The 22,199-nt window shown below is 34.8% G+C and overlaps 2 protein-coding genes across 2 annotated transcripts; both read right to left on the minus strand.

The window, feature by feature from the left end:
• Positions 1 to 2,630: 2,630 nt before the first annotated feature.
• On the minus strand, positions 2,631 to 6,756 carry LOC122828032 (C-C motif chemokine 3-like 1). The gene is made up of 4 exons (XM_044111214.1): positions 6,603 to 6,756; positions 4,495 to 4,612; positions 4,302 to 4,419; positions 2,631 to 3,043 (listed from the first exon to the last, which is right to left on the minus strand). Exons 1-4 carry the CDS (start codon positions 6,664 to 6,666, stop codon positions 3,011 to 3,013), a joined length of 333 nt encoding a protein of 110 aa, XP_043967149.1. The 5' UTR covers positions 6,667 to 6,756; the 3' UTR covers positions 2,631 to 3,010.
• A 9,653-nt stretch (positions 6,757 to 16,409) lies between these two features.
• On the minus strand, positions 16,410 to 17,345 carry LOC122828680 (C-C motif chemokine 20-like). The gene is made up of 4 exons (XM_044112451.1): positions 17,210 to 17,345; positions 17,008 to 17,122; positions 16,816 to 16,926; positions 16,410 to 16,726 (listed from the first exon to the last, which is right to left on the minus strand). Exons 1-3 carry the CDS (start codon positions 17,268 to 17,270, stop codon positions 16,821 to 16,823), a joined length of 282 nt encoding a protein of 93 aa, XP_043968386.1. The 5' UTR covers positions 17,271 to 17,345; the 3' UTR covers positions 16,410 to 16,726; positions 16,816 to 16,820.
• Between the last annotated feature and the right edge of the window lie 4,854 nt (positions 17,346 to 22,199).

A 22,199-nucleotide genomic window follows, 5' to 3' on the forward strand; every position in this document is an offset into this window, starting at 1 on the left:
TTGATATTTCAGGCTGACTTTGCTCTGAGCCATTTCCCACAACCGCATTCTGCAACAACCGAGGTTGAACATTTAACAGGGTGCTGAAATAAATCTATTGTGACACAAAAAGGTTTTTTGTTCAGGGAAATTCGCAGGAACCTTTTTTACTCTGACACAGTTTTCTGAGGAATTCCTTCTGCCTGTGAGGCACTAATATGTGGGATGAAATTTGAGTAAACCTGGAGGTCTGCCAGGTTGTAATATAAAATTGGCAGCTTTTACTCAAATTCATGTCAGCTTGCTTCTGTTTGATCCAGTAACTAAAGCAGATAAATTTCTGATGTTTCCGTTAACAAAGATCTCTAATTTCTGTCACGTTTTGCAGTGATATAAAACATACAGAGTTTATAGCAGTGGTCCCCAAAGCCCGGGCCACGGGCCGGTACCGGTCCGTGGACCAATTGGTGCTGGGCCGCACAAGAAATGATTAAATATTTCCATTCTATGTATTATTTGAGTCTGGAGGAGCTTTTATTTTGAATATCCTTTAACCGGAAGAAAATCCCATAAAACCCCAACATACCATACTGAATTTAGAATAAGCAAATGATGATGTAGAAGCAGTAGTGACGGTGTGTGGACTCATTTTAAACGATAAAAGACGAAACAGAAAGAAAAGGCGTTTGATAAAACACGGAGGGAGCAGCCGCTATGATTTGGAGGTGAGTTATTTTTATTTTTTTTGTAGTTAACAGTTTTAACTGAATAAACATCCATGTTTATTAAGCACATAATAGTTTATTTTTTCGTTTTTCTTTTTCTTTTTTTTTTTTTGCGGCGCTAGTGGCTCGTATTTTTTGCGACAGTAGGCAGACAGGGAGGAGGATGAGGAGAGGGGGGAACACATGCAGCAAAGGTCGCCGGGACCGGGAGTCGAACCCGCGACGTCCGCGTCGAGGACTAAGGCCTCCAAGCGTGGGGCATGCTAAGCCCCAAGCACATGATAGTTTCCACATATCATCTCCGATTTCCACCGGACTCTCGGATGGGCCAGGTCAGCTGTTTGGGATTCCCCTCCGTGCTTATGTTACAGTGTTTTCTGATTGGCTACCTGTCGCATTCAACAGGCTGCGTTCTCGCTCCCAGTCAGGGAAATCCCCTCACGCTGAGATAAAAGGGCCAAGACAATCCAACATTTTCAACATGCCGGATTTTAGATCTGAGCGGTCCGACCATCTACGTAACACACCACACACTGCAGGATGATCGGTTACTATTATTGCAATCTAGTCGACATTCTTAGAACTCAGAACATTCGTAAGGAGAAAATCAGGACAAAAATGTGCCATGTGAACCCCCTCCAAGTCTTGACCGGTTGGGACCACTGGTTTATATGATCTGTATGAGAGAATGAACCAGACAGTGGAAGAAAGGCATTCAATTCTTACATAAAAACATTCGAATTTACCCGAGGAATTGAATGAAGTGCGATATTATTTGAATATTTCACTGAGGGAAATGCTCTGCAATGTTGTACTTCATCTAAACTGTCAGCCACCAGCGTTTTCCTGGACTTGTTCGTCAGGACTTACAGGTTTTAACGTGGCGTCCCGCAGGGTTGAGCTCTGAGCTCACTCTTCTTTTCTTTTTTACATTCTTCTATCATCTGCTGTCAGACAGGGTTTTTCCAATATTAATCAAATCTATGCTGATGACTTCCAGTTGTATTTGTCTTCCATCAACAGATGAAAAGATTGCCCAACCTACTCCAATGTTTGACATGAATCAGTTACTGATTCCTCCAATTATCTTGTTTTAAATGTCAACAGACTTTTAAGAAGAAAAAAGAATAGGACAAAATATTGAGTTTACATACATATTTGTTCATATTGTGTCAAATTTCTTATGTGTGCACAAAGTCATGACCAAAAAAACTGATTCTGATTCTTCATAACAGCAAAAAAGAAATCTTGGCTATATTTCATTCCTCTTTTGGGGTTTCTTGTTAAATATCTTCTGCGTCATGATTCATGGTTTCTTCTTTAATTTGTAGAGGAAATAGTCATTGCACCAACAGCGGCACTGTCTGGGAAATGACCAATTTATCGGCTCTGAACCATTAAATCCAGTTAACAAATCCCACTGATTTTGTTTTAATTTCACTGTCTCACAGTAGGGTTTTTTTGTTTTGTTTTTGTTTTATTTATTTTAAATACTTGTGTTGTGAAACAGTTGGTCTTTGCACCTTTGTTTATCTGATTGTAGACTTTTACAAAGTATTTAAAATACTTTTTTGTTTTGTCTTGGTTTATGATGTTATTCTTTAATTGAAGCTATTTTATACAACATTTTTTTTTAAATTTAATTACATTTTATTTATTGGGCCATTTGCATATGTAAACTGCTTTTCCATTTTTCCACCACAGTAGAAACTCTAGTGACAGAAAGTGAAAAGTTTTCTCTGGTCTGCACTTGTATCAAATTTCAAACATTCTCACATTTTTTTGGGTGCAAAAGAAAACAAAATAACACAAAAATAGATCTTTAGCCTTTTCACAGTGTATGTACTGATGCTATGAGGATTATTAAAAAAATTCAGTTCTAACAGATAACAGAAAATCATCTGCAAATAATCAAACACAAGCATCTGAGGAAAATAAAAAGGTTTTAATTAGTAATAAAAATTCACATTAAGGTTACAATAAAACTTACTCTGACTAAAACATAGGCTAGCTTATGTGGCTACACATGTGTTAGCTTAATGTAGCCATTTAAGCTAATACATATTAGCTTAAATTGCTACACATTTAACATATTATCTCTCTCTGAAAGACTTTTTACAAACAGAAAAGCAGTAAAAAAAATAAAATTCCTTCAGAATGTTGTTTTTAGATTGCAGCTCAAATTAACATATATATTTTTATAAAGATGAAATGAAAAAAACAAAAGGTTTTATTTAGGTAACAGGAGAAACGTTTAGCTGGATTCGGGTCAATCCCTTGGTGTTCTCAGGGAACCAGAGGCTTTTTTATTCAGGCTTCACTCCAAAACAACGATTGCCCTGAAAAAACACAAAAACATGAAAAGAAAAATTAAGAATTTCTAAAATACCATGTCTTTTATATTCAACTCAGCAGGACATTGGCAGAAAAGTCAATAAAACAACATTTATGGAAGCAGAAGCCATTAAAATATCTGCAAACCATTAACAAAAGTAGAGTGATAATGAAACTGTGTTTTCATGTAATCCCTTCATGCTTTGGCGTCTTTACACCATGACTCAGCCTTTTGCGGTTTTACACCCAATTGAAGTGAGGTGAGGCTTGTCAAACGTTCAGCTAGAACAAACACTTGAACCAACACTGGGTGTCACTTTTCACCATAAACCTTCAGAAATTTTAGAAATATTTTCCATGATACAAACTTTACTGGGAAAAAAACAACCACTGTTTTGTGCAAAACCCATGAAATGTATATATTGTTTGACTAGAAATTTAAAATCCCAATAGTAAATTTTACTGATTTGAAATTCAAGGTCAAACATTTAAGCATGCAAAAACAAGAGAGATTAAGCATTAATAAATTTATAATCAGATTTTTTTCCAAGTAAAACAATATTTTTAAAAAGTTAGTTGCCAAAAATTAATTGCTGTTTCAAAAAATAACTCCATAAAAATAATTTTCTTTGGTTCTTTTTTTTTTAGTTAAATTTAAATGTTATATGATAAACTGAACCAATAAAAGTGGAAATTACCCCAAATTACCAGTTGTTTCACTATAAAATAATAATTTAATGGATAATCTGTTCTTTATTGTAGTGAAACTCCTGGAAACTCCTGCCGATTATGTTAAACTTTAGCCTGTTTTTCTTACCAAAAGGTTATCTTTAAGTCAGTAAAAGATTTATATCATCCTTTGAATGTGCTTATACTAAGAAAAGGTGCTTAAGTTCACTTTTGATTGATCTAATTGGAGAATAAATAATCTGATGCTTCCTGAAACTAGAATAGAGAATTATTACAGATCATGGCAAAAATTCAAATGAGTAACTCTGTGCTTAGTTTAGTTATAGTGTCATAAAAACACAAATAAAAAGAACATGTAGAAAATCCTCAAAGAGCTGGACAGAAATGCATGAAGCAAAAAAACTATTAAGATTTTGTGTTTTTACAGTATAAATATTATAAAATTCCAGTCAAAAAGTTGAAACCGAACCACTACAGATTATTTGGAATTTTTCTGTTTTGATAAAAAATTAAATTTTACAACACAAAACAAAATCCAAGATACTGAATTAAATCAGAACATAGATGAGTTACCTGGTAGTTCTCCTTTTTGCATTTTTTCTTCAGGCGATCCACGTGCGTCATCACGTCTTTCACCCACTTTACCTCCTTAGTCGAGGCGCAGAGTTTTAACCCACGTCTGGTCACCAAACTGCAAGAACAACCAAAGGTTTATCTTCTGTTTTCTACTCACTGATCAGATGATCAGGATAAAATAAAAACTCACATTGTGGCATCAATCGAGCAGCCTTCTGCCTGTTCACGGTAATCTGCAATGAGCTTTTTGTCGATTGTTTTTCTTGTTACCGACAAGCAGCAGTCGACAGGAACCTGCGCCTCAGTCACTGAAAGGCAAAAAATTATTAAATCGAAATTTTATTCTTCATTGGTTTTAAATGAACCAATTAAAAATCAGTGATTTTTCACTTTTGAAACTTCCAAATTTTTTTCAAACAATTTTCTGAGATTATTGTCTAGCAAGATTTTGACTTTTTAAGCTCAGAAATTTTCTCATTTTTTTTTTAGACATTTTCTGAATTTTATCTATCAAATTTTCAACTTTTCAAACTTAGAAATTTCATTGTTTTGTAGAAAATTTCTGAACTTCTAGCAACCTTTTGACTTTTCAAGCTCGGAAAATTAAATTATTTTCTAAAAGAAAAATTTGATCAAGCTCAAAATTTTTTAGATTTTTTCTTGCAAACCTTAGACTTTTTAAGTTCAGAAATTTTCTTGTATTTTTCAAAAAAAAAAAATTGAGATTAATTTAAAAGTTTTTGAATTTCTCCTATCAAACCTCTGACTTTTCAATCTATGTAGGGTCCTTGTTTTTTTGTAGAAAATGTTTGAGTTTTTTCTAGGAGATTTAAAAAAAATTCTAGCAAATGTTAAAGTTTTTAAGATCAGAAATTTTCTAGAATATTTGTAAGATTATTCTCAAAATTTCTGAATTTTTTCTATCAAATTTAAGACTTTTCAAGTCGAATTATTTTTCTAGAAAATTTCAATGGAAACACTTTATTTTTGCGTCGTACAAATCATGTGATCAACATTCCGATGTTACTACTGGCAGAAACGACAAAAAGGACGACAGGAAGTGGTAGTAGGATGATGGCACTGCATATTTTTTAATAACTTCTTCACATGTAATTTTAATTGATTTTCTTATGTAACAGGAACACTCCATTTGAGAAATTATAATTTGTCAACTTATCAATAAAGTTTGGAGCACATTTGTAAACCGCCTTGGACTGAGAAATCTCTTGGCTTCAAACTGAACAGTTGAAGGGAATTTAACTTTTACAGCCTCCTTGTGACAGATAGCGCGAACAAACCCGTGTGGGTCTGTTTGTGATCATCTACAGTCCAAACTGTCAGTCAGATTTCCCCCCCACAGGAGTTTAGTTAATGTAAAACTAACACCGAGAGATTAAAGCTGTTGCAAAACACACCATTGTCTGCTTCTCTCTTCCTTTGAGATTACAAGCAACAAATGCGTGTGAGGCGTGGAGGGCTGGTACTTTCCAGGCCTTCTCAGGTTTTAGTGGTGATGTTTTATAACTCTGATGTGAGACTGAAATGAATGTGTGAAACAGTGAAGCGAGCGCATCGTAAAACCATTTTTTATGTTTTAGTTACTAGCTTTTAGCCACTAGAAACAATTTGTATTTGTAGTTTTTTTAAAAAATATGATTTTTTTCTTAATTTATTATCTTTTTAGGCTTTTTACACTTTTACATAAAAAGCAAAACATTTCAAGTTGTGACAGGAAATTAAAGGTGTGAAAACAACAGGAAATTTCTGATATGCTCTCCAAATCTAGATGTTTACAGATTTGTCAAACAACGCCTAAACATCAATTTAAATCACTAAATTGATATTTATACAGTCAGTGCAAAGTGAAATAAGTTTATCTGTTATTTTTAGCTGAGGGAAAGTCCAGCGCCGCACCTTGAAAGATACAAATCTCTCTCTTTCAGTTCGCCTTATTGTCCTGCGTTCTCAAGAAAAGGACCAAATTCTCCTCAGATTTTACTACAGAAATATTTACTTTTTATGTCTGGGCACTTTTTTCTCTCCTATTTCCATGTGTACGTTTAATAATAGTGAAATTTTGTGTGACAAAAGCAGAAACTTCAAACGCCGAATCAAGGCACTTTCTTTAATTCTGTCAACAGCTTTCTGAAGTTTGGATGAGTTTCAAGTGAAGTTTTATTTGTTTAAACCTCTGCTTCCTTTCTTCCTTTCTCTCCTTTATCTTTCTTTCTTTCTTTGTGTTTTTTGTTTTCCTTTCTGCTTTTCAGGTTAACTGAGTAAAATGGCTTGTTGACTCACCTGTGGAGCAGCAGATGATGAAAAAGATGCAGAAGAAGAGCTTGGCATCGCCCCAAGGAGTCATGTCTGCGGTCGCTCTGGAGGCTGAAGAACTCGCTTCCCCTAGCAACAGTAAAGGAAATCCGGCAACTGAAGGTCTCTGAGCGCAGGCTTCTGGCTTTATAGCGTTGGACACTTTCAGTTTCCTTTTACAATAACATGGTCCCTGTGGAAAACCCCCACTGCTCTGACCATCCAGGCAGGCATTTCTTATCCCTTACAGAACTCTGACCAGAGCCAATTCATGAATTGTTGCAGCAGAATATTTTGCACAGCAGCTCTATGGATTTGTTAGGAATTGAAGCCTGGGAAAAATGCAAACTCAAAAGGATATTTTCACAAAACTACATCTGCAACCTTTGTTTGTTTTCCAACTTTACCAGTTTTATCATCTCATTCGTTCCCAGCAGAAATCAGTTTCTGAATGTGTCAGAGGTTTATTAGGGGCTTCCTACCTGTTGTTGCTTCTGTACACTGCAAAAACACAACGTCGTAACAAGGAATGTTGTAACATCAAAATAGTGTTTGCACTTTTTTTTAATGAAACTTTATTTCGAACATGATAGTAGTATAAAATTATGCACAAGAACAAACAATGTAAAAGACATATTTTTGTACCACAATAATCTTTACATGCTCGAAAAGGATTTTGAAGAAGTAAGAAACTTTTAGTGCAAATATCTTTGTACTTGTGAAATAAGACAAAACTAACTTAAAAATAACTTTTTAGCAAGAAATCTAAGGTTGTTTAAGTAAATAATTGATTAAAAAGTTCTAGTTCCACAGAAAAAAGATGCCATTAAAACAAGCTCTTATATCTTGCAGAAAATATATTTGTAAATTGGTTTTGTCTTGTTTCAAGTGAACTGAGATATTTGCACTAGAAACAAAAAAAAAATTCTGTGTTTTTGCAGAACAACATATATTTAATCTGATTAAAATGTAATATAACAAAATTAATTGGAAAGATTTTGTGTGTTGCAGTGCATTGGTCTGTAGACAAAGCAATCCTGTTTTAGGTCGATGAGAATTTCCATTGACTTAAAATTACAAAAATAGATTTAATTAACAGAAACGCATTAAATTAAATTAGAAACAAGTGAAGTTTTTAGATAAGAAGTGTTCCTTTCAGCTGTTTCGAAATTAGTTTCTTTTGCAAAGCTGCAATGGAAACACTTTTTTTCCAAATCATGTGATCAATAACTGGATGTTACTACTGGCGGAAACGACAAAGAAGACAACAAGAAGTAGTTGTTGATTTTTAATGATTTTATCACATGAACAAATTTATTTACGTGATTTTATTTGTGTTTCTAACTTAAAGGAAATAGCAAAATAGTTTTTTGATAGTTTTGCCCACATTTGTAATGGAAATGCAACGACTGACTGAATCATTCAGGTATGGAAAACATGTCTCACTGTTTCGATTTCTCTGGCTATAAAAAGCACAAACAAAAAGTCTAATTAAAAGAAAACAAGGTGATTTCCAAAGAGTTCAGCTGAAAGACGTGCATCATCTTTCAGCTGAACTCTTTGGAAAACTTTTCTTGTAGCTGTAAGATGTTGTTCATTTCTAAGAGATACATCTTAATGGAACAAAACAATACATACAAATGCAAGGAAATGTTGAAATTTTGCTAAAGACTGATGTTGTTTAATGAAAATGGGGACATGCTTCTTCTTCTACACTTCTCTACTTCTCAATTCTCAGGAGAAACTGCGTCAGCTTTTCTTCTTATCTGCAAACATACAGAATCTTCCTTGAAATATTCAATTTTCTTTTATTTGCTTTTATTACTGTAATGTTTGTGTTTGATGAGACAATCCAAGGCTTGAGTTTGGTAACCCCTCATGTCTCAGATTAACACGGAAATCATTTTTCGCACTTTAACACAAAAAGTGTCTCCAACTTTAATTAATAGATGCAAATCTGTAAAGATAAATACACTGCAAAAAACACAAAGTCTTACGAAGTATATTTCATCTAGTTTGTAGACAAATGAGACAAAACTAACTTACAAGTAACCTTTCAACATGATAGAGGAACTTGTTTTAAGTCAATAATTTCTTAATATTGATGGAAAAGTTCTGGTTCCATTGGAAGATTATTCCACCTACACCAAGACATTTCTTTTCATGCTATAAACAAATAATCTTCCAATAAAACTGTAAATTTTCATTAATATTAAGGAAATATATTCTTTAAACAAGGTTCCATATCTCACTGAAACATTACTTGTAGTTAGTTTAGTCTTATTTCCAGTGCACTACAATATTTGCACTGGAAACTAGATTTACTTGGTAAGATCTTGTGTTTTTGCAGTGTAAGAATGAAAAAGACAACATGTTGAAACTGCTCTGATATTTTTGACCTTAAAATAATCCCGCAGCTGCGTATATTAATTCTGCAGTAGTTTTCATGTGTAAGAGCTGAGAAAAACCAAAACAAGCTGCTTCCTTCACTGTCTGGCTGCTGGACAGAACTGAAAACAGAACCCTGACCGAAAAACTGCAACTAAATCCTTGAAATGTGAGGGAAGTTGCTGACTTTAGAGGAAAGTGAGTTTCTACTCTTCTGTTTTCTGTGAACCCCAGACTGCAAATGCTTCCTGTTAAAATTTGACATTTAACACTTCTGCAAGATATAAAAATCCTGCACTCAGCAGAGTCTTTCTTTTTTAATTTGCACATCGGTTTATTTTTGATGAAATAAAACCAAAATTGATCAGTTCGATAATTACATGTGACATTTGCAACAAAAAAAATAAAAGAACCAGATCACAAAAGTGTTCATGCCCTTAAACAGTTTCTCTGGAACGGTGAGTTGTTTTCCTTCTGAAAACAGTAAAATAAGATCACATATTTAGCTGAAAAGTCACTTGTATGTTAGTTTGGTCTTATTTCAAGTGTACTAAAATATTTGCACCAGAAACTAGACAAAATGAGTTTCTACTGCAAAATTACTTTCATTTTTTTGCAGTGCTAAATTCCTGACACTACAACTCCTCCTTACTGTACTTCCTTTCACTGCTTTGTTTATTTAATTTTTTTATTTTTTATTTTTTGCACAATTTGACCTCACAGATGACACAAACCAATACTGAAAGGTTGGATGTCTGCAAACAGGTTTTGCTTCCTGAATACAAACTGGAATCTTTTTGCTGATATAAAACCTATTGATTTCTTCTCATAGATCTTCATTCATAAACAAAAGCCTGCAGCAAAGTCACGCCCGTGTGCTGAAGAGCCATTCAAGCTCTCTTTTTCTTATAAATCGCTGCTTGGATGTTTTGCTTTTCCTGCCGCCTGCATTCAGCAGCTGGGAAATTCCCGGCTGAAGCAATGACAGTAAACTAGGATAAAGCCGAAGGACCAGAAGTGCTGCCTTTAAAAAAAACTAGAGTGTAATGGGAACCAGTGGTAAATGTCCCTTTTGTCTCTGCAGGTTGGACTGACTGGAAGGTGCAGTTCTTATCTTTTTGATGGTTTTATAATGCACTGATTATATCAGCAGTAACTGCTGTGCAAACAAATAAATCCTCAGCTTTATTTGTTTAAAGCTGAGGATTATATTAGATGAAGGTCAATACAATAATATGCATTTACACGCCTCAATAGGCTGAGATCAAGTTGTGCACATATTTAAGGAAGATGAACTTTCTCTGCAGTTTTATGACCTTCTTCATGTGTTTGTGAACTTTTGATGGACTTTCAGTTCTAGATATTCCTCTAAAAATAAAACCAATTCCAAAGCCACAAATTAGACAATTTACCAGAAAGCCACCTGGGCTGACATGTAGTAGCACCAGGATTATGATAATTTTAGGTTTCCATTTAAAGTTTTTGTAATTTATTTAGTTTTTATAGTGTGTTTGCTAGTTTTTTTTTTAACTTAGATGTTTAGTTTTTACTAGTTATAGTTATAGTTTTAGTCTTTTCATTGTATTTGATTGGGTAATGAGTATCATTTACCATGAACAGACTCTAATTCTGCCGTTTTCTCACAACTTTAGTGAATTAACATAATTTGCCAACAGCTGGAGGAAACTTCTTGCGTTAGGAAAAAAGTTAATCTATTTTAAATCAGTTCAAATGTCTAATAGATTTTAAAACCCGAAAACAAAGAGTCTTATATCTATAATTTCTGTATGTTTTAGTTAGTTTTATAAACACACAATATAGTTGCAGTTATATTTTTCCCCTATTAATCACCGTTGTTATTTATTTCAGTTAATAAATTTTTTTTTTCAGTTTCAGTTTTTTAATAAGACTTTACACAATTATTCCACCAAAACTTACTTTAATTATACTTCAGGAATCTAGTTGCTTTTCACCGACTGTCAGGAGATGCGTTAACTTTGTTAAATTTAAACTTTTGGTCCAAGCTGAAGCTGGCACAGAAAACACAAGTGGATTAAATGGGACAGTAATGCAACACACGACATCACCAGAAATTGTTAACACGAGTTTGAAAATGTGTAGCCAAAATGAAGAATCCAAATTCTCAGAGATGAACAACTATGTCAACTTTCTGCCTCTAAAACAATAAAATCTTAAAATGCAGCCTGGCAGGCATGGAAGTTGGTGTGACTAGTGGAAAAACCCTCAGGGTGAAAACTGAGGCGGCGGAGGAGCAGAACGATGTTGCTACAGATATTCACTGAACAGAACAAACCCGTATAAATCCCAGTTCGACCCAGGAATCTGTTCTGTTTGGACATGTCAGCTTAAAGTGCAGATTCAGGAGTAAACATTGCTGCTGTCTCCATCTAGACCAGTCATTCAGACGCTCAGGTTTTCATTCAGTCTACCCAGACTCCTCCAGACCAGTTAATGATGAACTAATTACTAAATTAGTTGACAAATTATTTCAATAACCAATTCATCACAATTATTAGAGATTTAAGACTTGATTCAGATTGGGATAAAAGACTCAGACATGACGTTTATTACTGTAGGACTTATTTGGAGTCGGGGAAAGAGATTTGCTTGTTTCAGAATCCTCCACATAGTAAACCACCAGCATCCACATCTTCAGCCTCAACTCTGAGCTTCACTCTGGTTTCCAGTCTAGCATATGAAACTCTGACAGATTCAGTTCATTTTTTCTAGAAAATGGTCTGAATTTCTTCTATCTGACCAAAACAACTTTCACTGGAAGCAGATTTAAGACTTACCAGCAACCAGTCCCACCAGTTTCACTTTGAATGAACGTGAATAAATTTGGAGTTTGGCTGAGACTGAGGCACACTGTCAGACTGCAGCTGCAGATGATTTGTTCCCAATTTGAAAGGTTGTAAATTCATGCTCAGTGTTAAGATTTGACTTGTTGAAGGGCGTCAAAGTCCTGCAATGTGGGAAACTCCGCAGGACCCTTGAAGACCCGTCGGTCTTTGACCCAAAGGTCAAACTGTGGGTGAAAGCTCTTAAAGGGGTCAAAGAATCTCACAAGGCATTCCTGTTTCTAGGAGATGGACGCATGTTCCCAGAAATGCTTGGAATAATGCTAACAGCTGTTAAGAGCCCACTGTCTGCCGGAGGAAATGAGAAAGAGAAGAAGAATACACAAAGCTAAACTCTGCAGAATCGAACCATGCAGAGGCAATGTCTCTGGAAATATGGCTGCAAGAATCAATCAATCAGTCACATCATTACACATCAAAATATTTCATTTATAATGTTTCAAAAGCAACTGTATGAGTTCTTAGTCTGGATTTAAAAGAACTCAGTGTTTCAGCTGTTTTGCGGTTTTCTGGGAGTTTGTTCCAGATTTGTGGTGCATAGAAGCTGAATGCTGCCTCTCCATGTTTAATTCTGGTTCTGAATGCAGAGCAGAACCAGAAGACCTGAGAGGTCTGGAAGGTTGCTATGACAACAGCAGATCTTTAAGCCATTCAGTGATGTATAAACTAGCAGCAGTAATTTCACATCTATTCTCTGAGCTACAGGGAGCCGGTGGAAAGACTGTAGAACTGGGTGATGTACTCTAACGTCCTGGTTTTCGTCAGGACACCAGCAGCAGCGTTCTGGATCAGCTGCAGCAGGAGGATTGATTTGTTCAGTCAGGCCTGTGAAGACGCTGCTGCGGTAATGAATTTTGTTTTCAGACTTTTGAAGGATTTCATACAGGAGCTGCAAAGAGAAGCAGTTATTATTGCTTTTGCTCTAAAGCAAGAAGGTTGTCAAATTCTTTTTATTTTTACTTTTACTGTATCTTAGTTTACTTTTACTTTTACTATGCCTTGGCTTACTATGATTTACTTTGGTTGAGCTTAGTTTAGTTCAGTTTAGTTTTAGTATACTAAGCTAAACCTCTTCACTATATTATAGGCTCCTTCAGCTTAGTAAACTATTGTATAGTTTATAATTTTGACTCCATTTCATCTGTTAGTGGGAAATGCCGCTCTGCTAAATATGCTGGAATATCATCCAGGTTAATCGCTGCCTAAAAGTCTTTCAAAGTTCCTGAGCATTTTTCAGAAGTGAAGCTCTTTATCGGGTTCTTCATGCCTCTTTGTGTCTGTTTTAAATGCTTAAGTGTTTTATGTGTTTGACACAAAGGAAAGACCCGGAGGAATCCAAACATTTACGGTAAAGAGTTCATGCAGAAAGTCCCAAACTGCAAACACAGTTTATGTGGGGATGGAAATGAGGCGTGATCTGCAACCTGATCCGAACCAAATATAGTTCATCACTGAAGCAAATTTGATCTGCTTTGCCTCCAGTTGACTAAGTTAACTAAACATCTGGTTTTTAGTGTATTTTATTTAGTTTGTACTTGTAGACGTTATTATTTATTCCATCCATCGTCTATAGCTGTTTGAGTTCATCACAAAGCAATAATTGTCTGATATTTATTATTCACTTATTTTATTATTAGATTTATGCTTCCATTTATGCATTGATTGATTCATTTACCCAACAAAAAATTAAGATAAATGTATAAAATCACATTCTGGAAGTGATTCTGTTCCAGGTTTATTTTATTAAGCAGATGGTTCATGACAATATTTTAATTTCAAACTTTTGTTTACCTTTAAAAAATACTTTTTTCATTTATATATTTTTATAAATAATTTTTCATTTCAACAATGTTTTATGCATTAATTTTATGTCTGTAATGAATTCAGTGATGTTTTGCAGCTGTTCTGACGAGCAGAAATGAAGATTTAAAACAAAAGACAAAATAGAATCAAATGTTTATTCAACAAATTCATGAAATTTTTTTCTTTTTTCATTACAAAATCACAAAAAACTTTAACTATTTGCTTTAGTTGTAAAACAAGGTTTTAATATAAAATAAGACATAAAAAATATGGACTGATAAACCAAAGTCTTTGGTGAGAAGGTGCATCATGGATGAATTAAAAAAAACACAACCTTTGTATCTTAATGGTTTTTTTTATGTTTTTACATTTTTTTAGTGATGATTTCGTCTTTTCTTCTCCAAAAAGTCAATGAGTTTCTGCACTCCTGGGTTCCCCTCAGCAGGAACGACACACAGCTTCATGTTTTTCCTGTTGACAAACCTGCAAAAAAGGGAGAAGAAAAAAAAAGCAGATTAAGAGATAAACTAGGAGTCTAAATGTTTCTTTTTCTGGGCTGATCAGTTAAATCAACACTCACACAGTGGCGCTGATGTCGCAGCCCATCCCGCCTTTCTGGACACTGTAGCTCACCAGGTTTCTGGGGTTCAGACGCTTTTCACTCTCCACTCTCAGGCAGCAATCCACCGCAATCTGAGCTGCAGAAACATGAAGCACGGCATTCATTTAAACTATTGGCATCATCAAAAATATCAATAAACATCAAATATTGGTCGATTTTTCATTTTTAATGGTTCAAAAGCAACTCTAAACAGCTGTGTTTTTAGCCTTGATTTAGAGGAACCCACTGTTTTGGCTGATTTGCAGTTTTCTGGAAGTTTGCTCCAGATTTTGTGCTGCTTAGAAACCGAATGCCAAATTAAATTTTTTTAACTTTGTCAGCAATTTCAATTATAAGAAAATAATCATTTTACCCAGATTTGAAAAATAATTACAAATCAGCCAATAATATTTGCATCATTCTTGAACTGCAAAAAGTCAGCCACAGTTTGAACAGTAAAGAAAATATTTTGGAGTGAAATCTAAGAAATAAAAATCGTTCTCCCTCTTACCTGATGCAAACTCAATGCAGATGAGGCCCAGTAAAATCAGAGCTGCAGCTTTGGTTGCCATTTTTCTGCGTTTTCAGGTCAGATCAGAGCGAATGTTCAGACAGTGGATGAGGATCTGGAGCTGCAGGTGCATTTATACAGGTGTTGACAGAAAACGAAACTTTCAGCAATCCCTCGCTGACTGGAAGTGAGGAGAGCTGGCAACACGCCTACATGTCTCCAGGCATTGTCTTTAATTTCCCTAAAGTTTGGTTTAGGCTCTAAACTCTCACTCTGGAGGAAAACGTGCGATTAAAATGGGCAAAGCACCAAAATTTGTTGGTTTAAGAGCAACTTTACAAGCTGCAATACGAAAAAACAAAATCTTTCCAGTAATTTTTGGTCTAGCTTCACGTGAAAATATCTTATTACACTTATAATAAGACAAAACTCACGTACAAGTAACTTTTCATCAAGATATCAGAGCTTATTTTAAGTAAATAATTCCTTAATATCAATGAAAAAGTTCCACTGGCAGATTATTTTACTTGTAACATGGAAAATATGTCACCCATCTCATATTTATTCAAAATCAAATATTCAGAAAATGCTGTAGTAGCAGCATAATAGATTTATGGTTTGTTTGGATTATTTCTCATAATTCTATCAGATTAAAGTCAGAAATTAATCTCTGACCTGAGTGTTTATCTTTTGGGTCAAAGTCTTCCTGCAGAATCTGGTTTTGGTTCTGCACAGATTGAAACTTTGATATTTGCTTTTAGACACAACTGGAGATCATTTCAGTTCTTTAATAAAATTAATTCAAACTCAGTCAAAATGTACAGCTTGATATAAAATATTGTGAAATCTGATTATAAATCAACGTTTGTTTTGTTACCAGTAGCTCTCTTTCATTTAGATATTTTTTTTAAAGGAGTTGCTTTAGTTTGGCTGTTTCCTGTTTTATTTCTTTTTTGTCAGTGATTTATTGATTTATTTGCCTCAGTTGCTGGAACTTTATTGTTTGTCATTTATTTTAGTAAAAATACATCTTTTCATGTCTTTATTTTTGGAAGTACCTGGTTTAACTTTATTTATTCATTGTGCATTTACTAGCTGCTAATTTCAGCCTTTTTTATGTTTGTTGTTTGTAGAGGATTTTTTAAAGTGCCTTTGTTCTGTTATATTTATTTATTTATTTATGTGGTAATGTTTTTCTTTTAATTTTATTTATGTAACATTTAACATTTTTATATGTTTTTAAAAGGAAATTATAGAAATCAATTTTTAAATATTTTTAATTATTTCTTTAATTGACTGTTTCCAATTTTATTCATTTTCTTTTATATCATTAATTTATTATGTATTTATGTTAGTGCAATATTTATTCAGGCTGTGTTTTATAATGTTTTTTGCTAAAATTGTAATTTTTTTTTTTAAGTTTTAGTTTTGTCTTTTAAATTAATCGTTATTCATTTCCATTGTATTGCACTGTTGTTTAAGAATTTAATTTGCTTTGTTTTTTTTTTGTTTATTCATTTATTTACTTTCTCATTTCATGTGCATTAATGAATCACAAGTTGTGTAGAGGAAGTCAAGACTTGTAAAAAACAATCACAGCAACCAAAATGTACAAAATGATATAAAACAGTTTATTTAAACTCTGTACAATAAAATAATCACATTTTGTCACAACAAACCGTCCTGCAGCATACAGTACGGTGATAAACCGAGCCAGTTTCTGCTTCAGCCGTTACAGTTCAGGCAAGTTAAGGCAGTTGTTTCTGTACAACATGTCAGAGAAATTCAACAAAAAAAAACAAACAAAAAAGAGGAAACAGAAGTCTGTCACCATAAATTAGAATAAACATGTGCAGAACCGAAACAACTTGTAAGTAACTTCACAAGTTTGATCTTTTCAGGAGTTTTTCCACCTTTTCTCCACCGTCTGTAACCAAAGAAGAGCAGAAAGTGAGGAAATGCATTTCAAATAACTTCAATAAATCAAAAGAAAACCAGAGGGATAAGTTGTTTTACCTGTTTTAGTGGGAAGAGTGTCTCCTGTCCAAAATCTTGATGAGGTTTCTCACCCACTGGTTTCCTTCAGGGGGAACGACACACAACTTCATGCCTTTCTTATTTAGAAATCTGCAAAACCAGATGGAGAAATGTTATTAAAATCCAGCAGAACTTTAAGAAAATAACTGGTAAATCTGAGCAGACACTCACACAGTGGCGCTGATGTCACAACCCGACCCGGCAACCTGAAGCTTGTAGCTCACAATGTTTTTAGGAATCAGACGTTTTTCACTGACGCTCAAGCAGCAATCCATCACAATCTGGGCTGCAAGAATACAAAAATAACAAAAAATGAATGCTTTTCTAGGAAAAAATGCAGGCAGATTTAAGAAAATGTGAATTTTTCTCTTACCTGTTGCAACATGGAAGCAGATGATACCCAGGAAGAGCAGAGCTGCAACTTTGGAGGCCATTTCTCTGGAGCGTTTTCTCTTCTTCGGAGAGTTTCTTCAGGAGAAAGCTGCTGCTGCTGTGACAAGACGAGTGAGCTGCAGGTGAATTTATACAGGTGCAAGAGAAAGTGAAAGCTTAAACAGTCCTCATTGACTGGAAGTGTGGACGTTTGGCAACAGATTTGGACAAGCTCAGACACATAAAAAAAAAAAATCCCCTAAAATAGGTCTTTACATGCAGCTCAGATAACATGCAACAATCTGCTCAACTGTGCAGTAGCTGCTCATTTGGATGAAGTCATGAGAAACAGTAAAATTAAACAAACTCATAAATAATGTGCATTTAATTGAGATCCATGAAGGAAATTCCTGGAGGAATGCATAAATGTATTCTATTTATGCATGTAGAATAAATAGAAGCAGAAATAGGTTCCCAAAAATATTTTTAAATAATGCATATAAATCGTTCATTTTTTGCTAAAAAGCATACATTTTTTATTTATATGATTTGAAAACAGAATAAAATATTCTCCTCTTTTCACATTTTCTGTATTTATTGGTTTGTTCTCCTCTCTCACTCTAAGGCAGGGGTCTCAAACTCCAGTCCTCGAGGGTCGCTGTCCTGCAGTTTTTAGATGTGCCACAGGTACAAAACACTGGAATGAAATGGCTTAATTACCTCCACCTTGTGCAGATCAGTTCTCCAGAGCCTTAATTATTCTATTCAGGTCTGGTGCAGCAGAGGCACTTCTAAAAGTTGCAGGACTGCAGCCCTCGAGGACTGGAGTTTGAGACCCCTGCTGTAAGGGTTTCCAAACTGTGGCTGAGGCGCCATTTTCAGCCCTTGAAGTAATTTTCTGCAACCCTTGACCACAAAAAAAGTATAATTGCACAAACGTGGTTTTCCAGCTCAATGTTTGAGTTTTAAAACATTTATAAAATAAAATTATCTTATAAGGAAACCTTTACTGCCTTTCAAAAATTATGCTAATCTTCTAAAATGCTCATCTTATATCAGTGTTTCCCAATTCTAGTCCTCAGGCCCTCCTGCCCTGCATGTTTTAGGTGTTTCTCTTCTGCCACACACCTGGATTGAATCTTTGGGTGATTAACAGGCTCCTGCAGTATTTGGTGGCTGCAGAAGACGTCATGCAATCATTTGAATCAGCTGTTCTGGTGTAGAGGCACATTTAAAACATGCAGAGCAGGGGGCCCCGAGGACTGGAATTGAGAAGCACTGTCTTATATCAACCATGATTTGCACATTAGTTCAATTTTATAGTCAAAAGCAACCCAAATATTCAGTGATTTTTACTCAAGTGCAGATTTTGGTGCACCCATTTTGTAAACTTAGTTAATAAAGTAAGATGTTTTTTGAAGAATGAATGTTCACATTATTGGGGCTCTTTGAGGATAAATCAGATAGAATACATAACAAGTTTTTGTATTCCTATACCCAAAAAAGGAGGAGTAAATATCTGCCAAAAAACTCAAAAATCTTGTGATTAAACTCAGAAATCTTCCACTAAAAATGTCAATATTTCTGAGCTCCAAAAGTTAAAAAAAAAAGTTAGAAAAAACTGACATTTTGAGATTAAGATATTATATAGCAAAAACATGAACATTTTCTATGCAACTAAAATTTTAACTTTGCAAATATAAAAATTTTTTTTTTAATATCAGGAATTTTCAAGAAAAAAAACTGGCCTTTTTCTGAACTTGTAAAATTAAAAATGTTCATTTGCAGAATTTTCAATTTAGCTCAGGAATGTCCACGTTTTTTTCTGGAAAGTTGCTCAGATTAATCTCAAAATTTGGCGGAAATTTGCTTCGCTCTTTCTATTTAAAATGACCTTGATGCGCCTTAATACACCATTGCGGTCGTACAACTGGATTATTTAGTCAAATCTATTTTTATTCTTTTCCTCCAGATCCACCTTCCACTCTAGTGGCGGCGGCGATGATCTTAAATTAATCAGAAGAAGAAAAAGAAGAGTTCTGCAACTTGGGTTGATGCTACCGCTAAGTAGCTGCTGATATCCTCGCTAGCTGAGTAGCTAGCTAAGTAGCTTTGTTGCGTCTGTTATGGGTAAGAACAAATTTGTCATCAGTTGGTTGGACGAATTTCGTACATTTCTGTAGAAATATGAATAAAGGTCTTAAATTACATTTACAATTATCCTAAAAAAATGTTACCTTTTAACTGTTACATTTCAGTTGTTGAAACCCAGTCAAGTTTACTTCCGAAAATTTTGCGCATGCGCACAACGCAAAAAGAGGATTCTTCTATTTTCCTTCGGAGGAAATGAGACCTGGAACATGTCCTGGCTGTGATTGATAGGGAACGCATACTGAGTTCATTTTATGCTTGGAGCCAGTGGGAAAGCGGCAGTTATCAGAGCATTTATCAGGAAGTGTTGCAAAATCGTTCTCACCATTATCTTAGCAGAAAATTTCCCCACATTCTTCTAATTGAAAGCTCCGTTGACGGTGCAGTCGGGGATTTCTCCTGTTGGGTAAACAATTGGCACCTCTCCAGTTTGTGACAGTGGCTTGTTTTAAGCGTTTTTACACATGGTTGGGCGGCATCCGTGCAGATTATCATCTGGGAGCGGGGAGACAGTTGATCGACGGGAGCGGCACTTTCCCGACACGACCAGACAGTCTGCCAGCAGTGATGCAACTTTTCAAAAGGCTGTGAGCTGGAATGTTGCCCTGCGACAGACTGGCGACCTGTCCAGGGTGACCCCGCCTCTCGCACGGAAGCTGGAGATGGGCACCAGCAACCCTCCTGACCCCATTAGGGACAAGGGTGAACAGAAAATGGATGGATGGATGGGTGAGCTGGAATGCAGACATGAAATTAACTGCTTCTAATTTAGTTGTTTTATTTCATTAAACACTAAAACTGCTTCAACAGGCAAAGGCAATTAAAAGTAAAAAGAAAAACCCTCAATTATGTTTTAACTAACATGAAAAATCGCCCAAATGCAAAATAAAACACTTTATTCAGTTGATATGTCACTTAAAATAGCAATAAAACTTCTATTTTTTTGTAGATTTTCCACATAATAAGCTATGCATCGTTTTTTTCCCCTCAAATTTATATGTTTGCATGTCTGCCTTGTAAAAGAAACACAAATGGAAAAACACTGGACTGTTTTATTATGGGGGTCAACTCTTAGTCATCTCTGAACAATTATCATTCTCAACATCCACCAGCAAATTACTCTGAAAACCACAAACTAGACCAATCATTTTTAGTATAATATTTTAAGCAAATAATTCCATAATTTTGACTTTAAATAGTACTGTTTAACTGGCACATGATTTTACTTATAATTATTAATTTTTGTCATCTTATATTTAATAATTTGCCAGTTGAACCAGGACGTTTTCATCCATATTAAGGAATTATTGACTTAAACAAGCTCCTGTGTCTTGGTGGAAAGTTACTTGAAAGTTAGATTTATCTTATTTCTACTGTACTAAGATATTTGCACTAGAAAATAGACTAAAATACTTGGTAACTGTGTGTTTTTTAAGTGTTTTGCGGGTTTAAATCCTGGCTTGAGCTATTCAGTGTGTATTTTATGCCTGATTTTTCTGCAGATGCTCCAGTTTCCTACTACGCTCTGCAAAGAATGCAAGCTGTTTCACTGATCCTGCAGGGATTAAGGAGTCTAGAGAATGAATGAGTTGAAACTCGTGCATTATTACTCATAGTCTGTTTCTCTTTAAAAAAAAACATAAGCAATATAAATCCTGCTGTTCATCTTGTCACTTTCAGTCATGGAACAAGTAATTTAACCTCCTTACTTATTCACCACAGGGTATCAAGGCCTGCCAAGACAGGAAATATTCTACAAAATAAACAACAACAACCTTTAGGTACTATGAACTCAAAGTTGAGAAAAAAAATCCTCTGTTTTAACATTGCTTTCACTGCAAAAACACAAAGTCTTATCAAGTAATTTTGTCTAGTTTCTAATGCAAATATCTTATTACACTTGAAATAAGATAAAACTAACTTGCAGGTAATTTTTCAGCAAGACATAAAGGAGATCAACAAGGAGTTCCTATAGTTTGCAGAAAGGTTACTTATATGTTAGTTTGGTCTTATTTCAAGTGTAATAATACATTCGCATTAGTATCTAGAGAAAAATGCTTGTTAAAACTTTGTGTTTTTGCAGTGAGGGGGTGTCCAAAATGTGGCTCAAGGGCATTTTGCGGTTCTGTGAAGGATTTTGTGCAGCCTCTCATCTCAATTCACGCATAGGTGGTTGATACAGATGAACACTTTTTCATCTTGTAAAGCAAATTTTTTTTACAGATAAATCACTTCTTTTTAAAAAACTACAGATTCCCATTTATTAAAAAAGCTTCTGTAATCCTTTTAGCTTTGGACTAGAACCACAAGCATCGACCTGCTTTTACTCAAACCCCCCCCAAAAAAACAACCAACTCCAAAAAGTTAGAAACTGTGCCTGTCTGATAATGTAATTGTGCAAAGCAATATTTTTTTCCCATCATGAGTCACACGATCAACAACCAGATGTTTCTACTGGCGGAAACGACTAAAAGGGTGACAGGAAGTGGTAGGAGGACGATGACGCTGGATGTTTTTTAATAATTTATTGTGCGAGAAAACTTATTCATGTGTTTAATCATGATTCTTATTTAATGGAAACAAAAGCAATTGCAAAATCGTGAGTTTTTTCAACATTAGTTGAATATCAATAAAGTTTTGCGCTCATTTGTAATGGAAACGCAGCGACTCACCTGCGCTTTTTGTTAGTTTATATTAAACATTTTCATTTTGCTCCGTAAACTAGGAACATTTCCATATAACTTTATATTTTGGCCTGTTTTATGTAAATATTAAGTTATCGATGTTTTGATCAGTTAGTACATGAGTTGCCTTTTTACCAAATACTTTTTTTTTCTCTT

The sequence above is a fragment of the Gambusia affinis genome, linkage group LG03 (genome assembly GCF_019740435.1).
Source record: "Gambusia affinis linkage group LG03, SWU_Gaff_1.0, whole genome shotgun sequence".
Lineage (NCBI taxonomy): Eukaryota > Metazoa > Chordata > Actinopteri > Cyprinodontiformes > Poeciliidae > Gambusia > Gambusia affinis.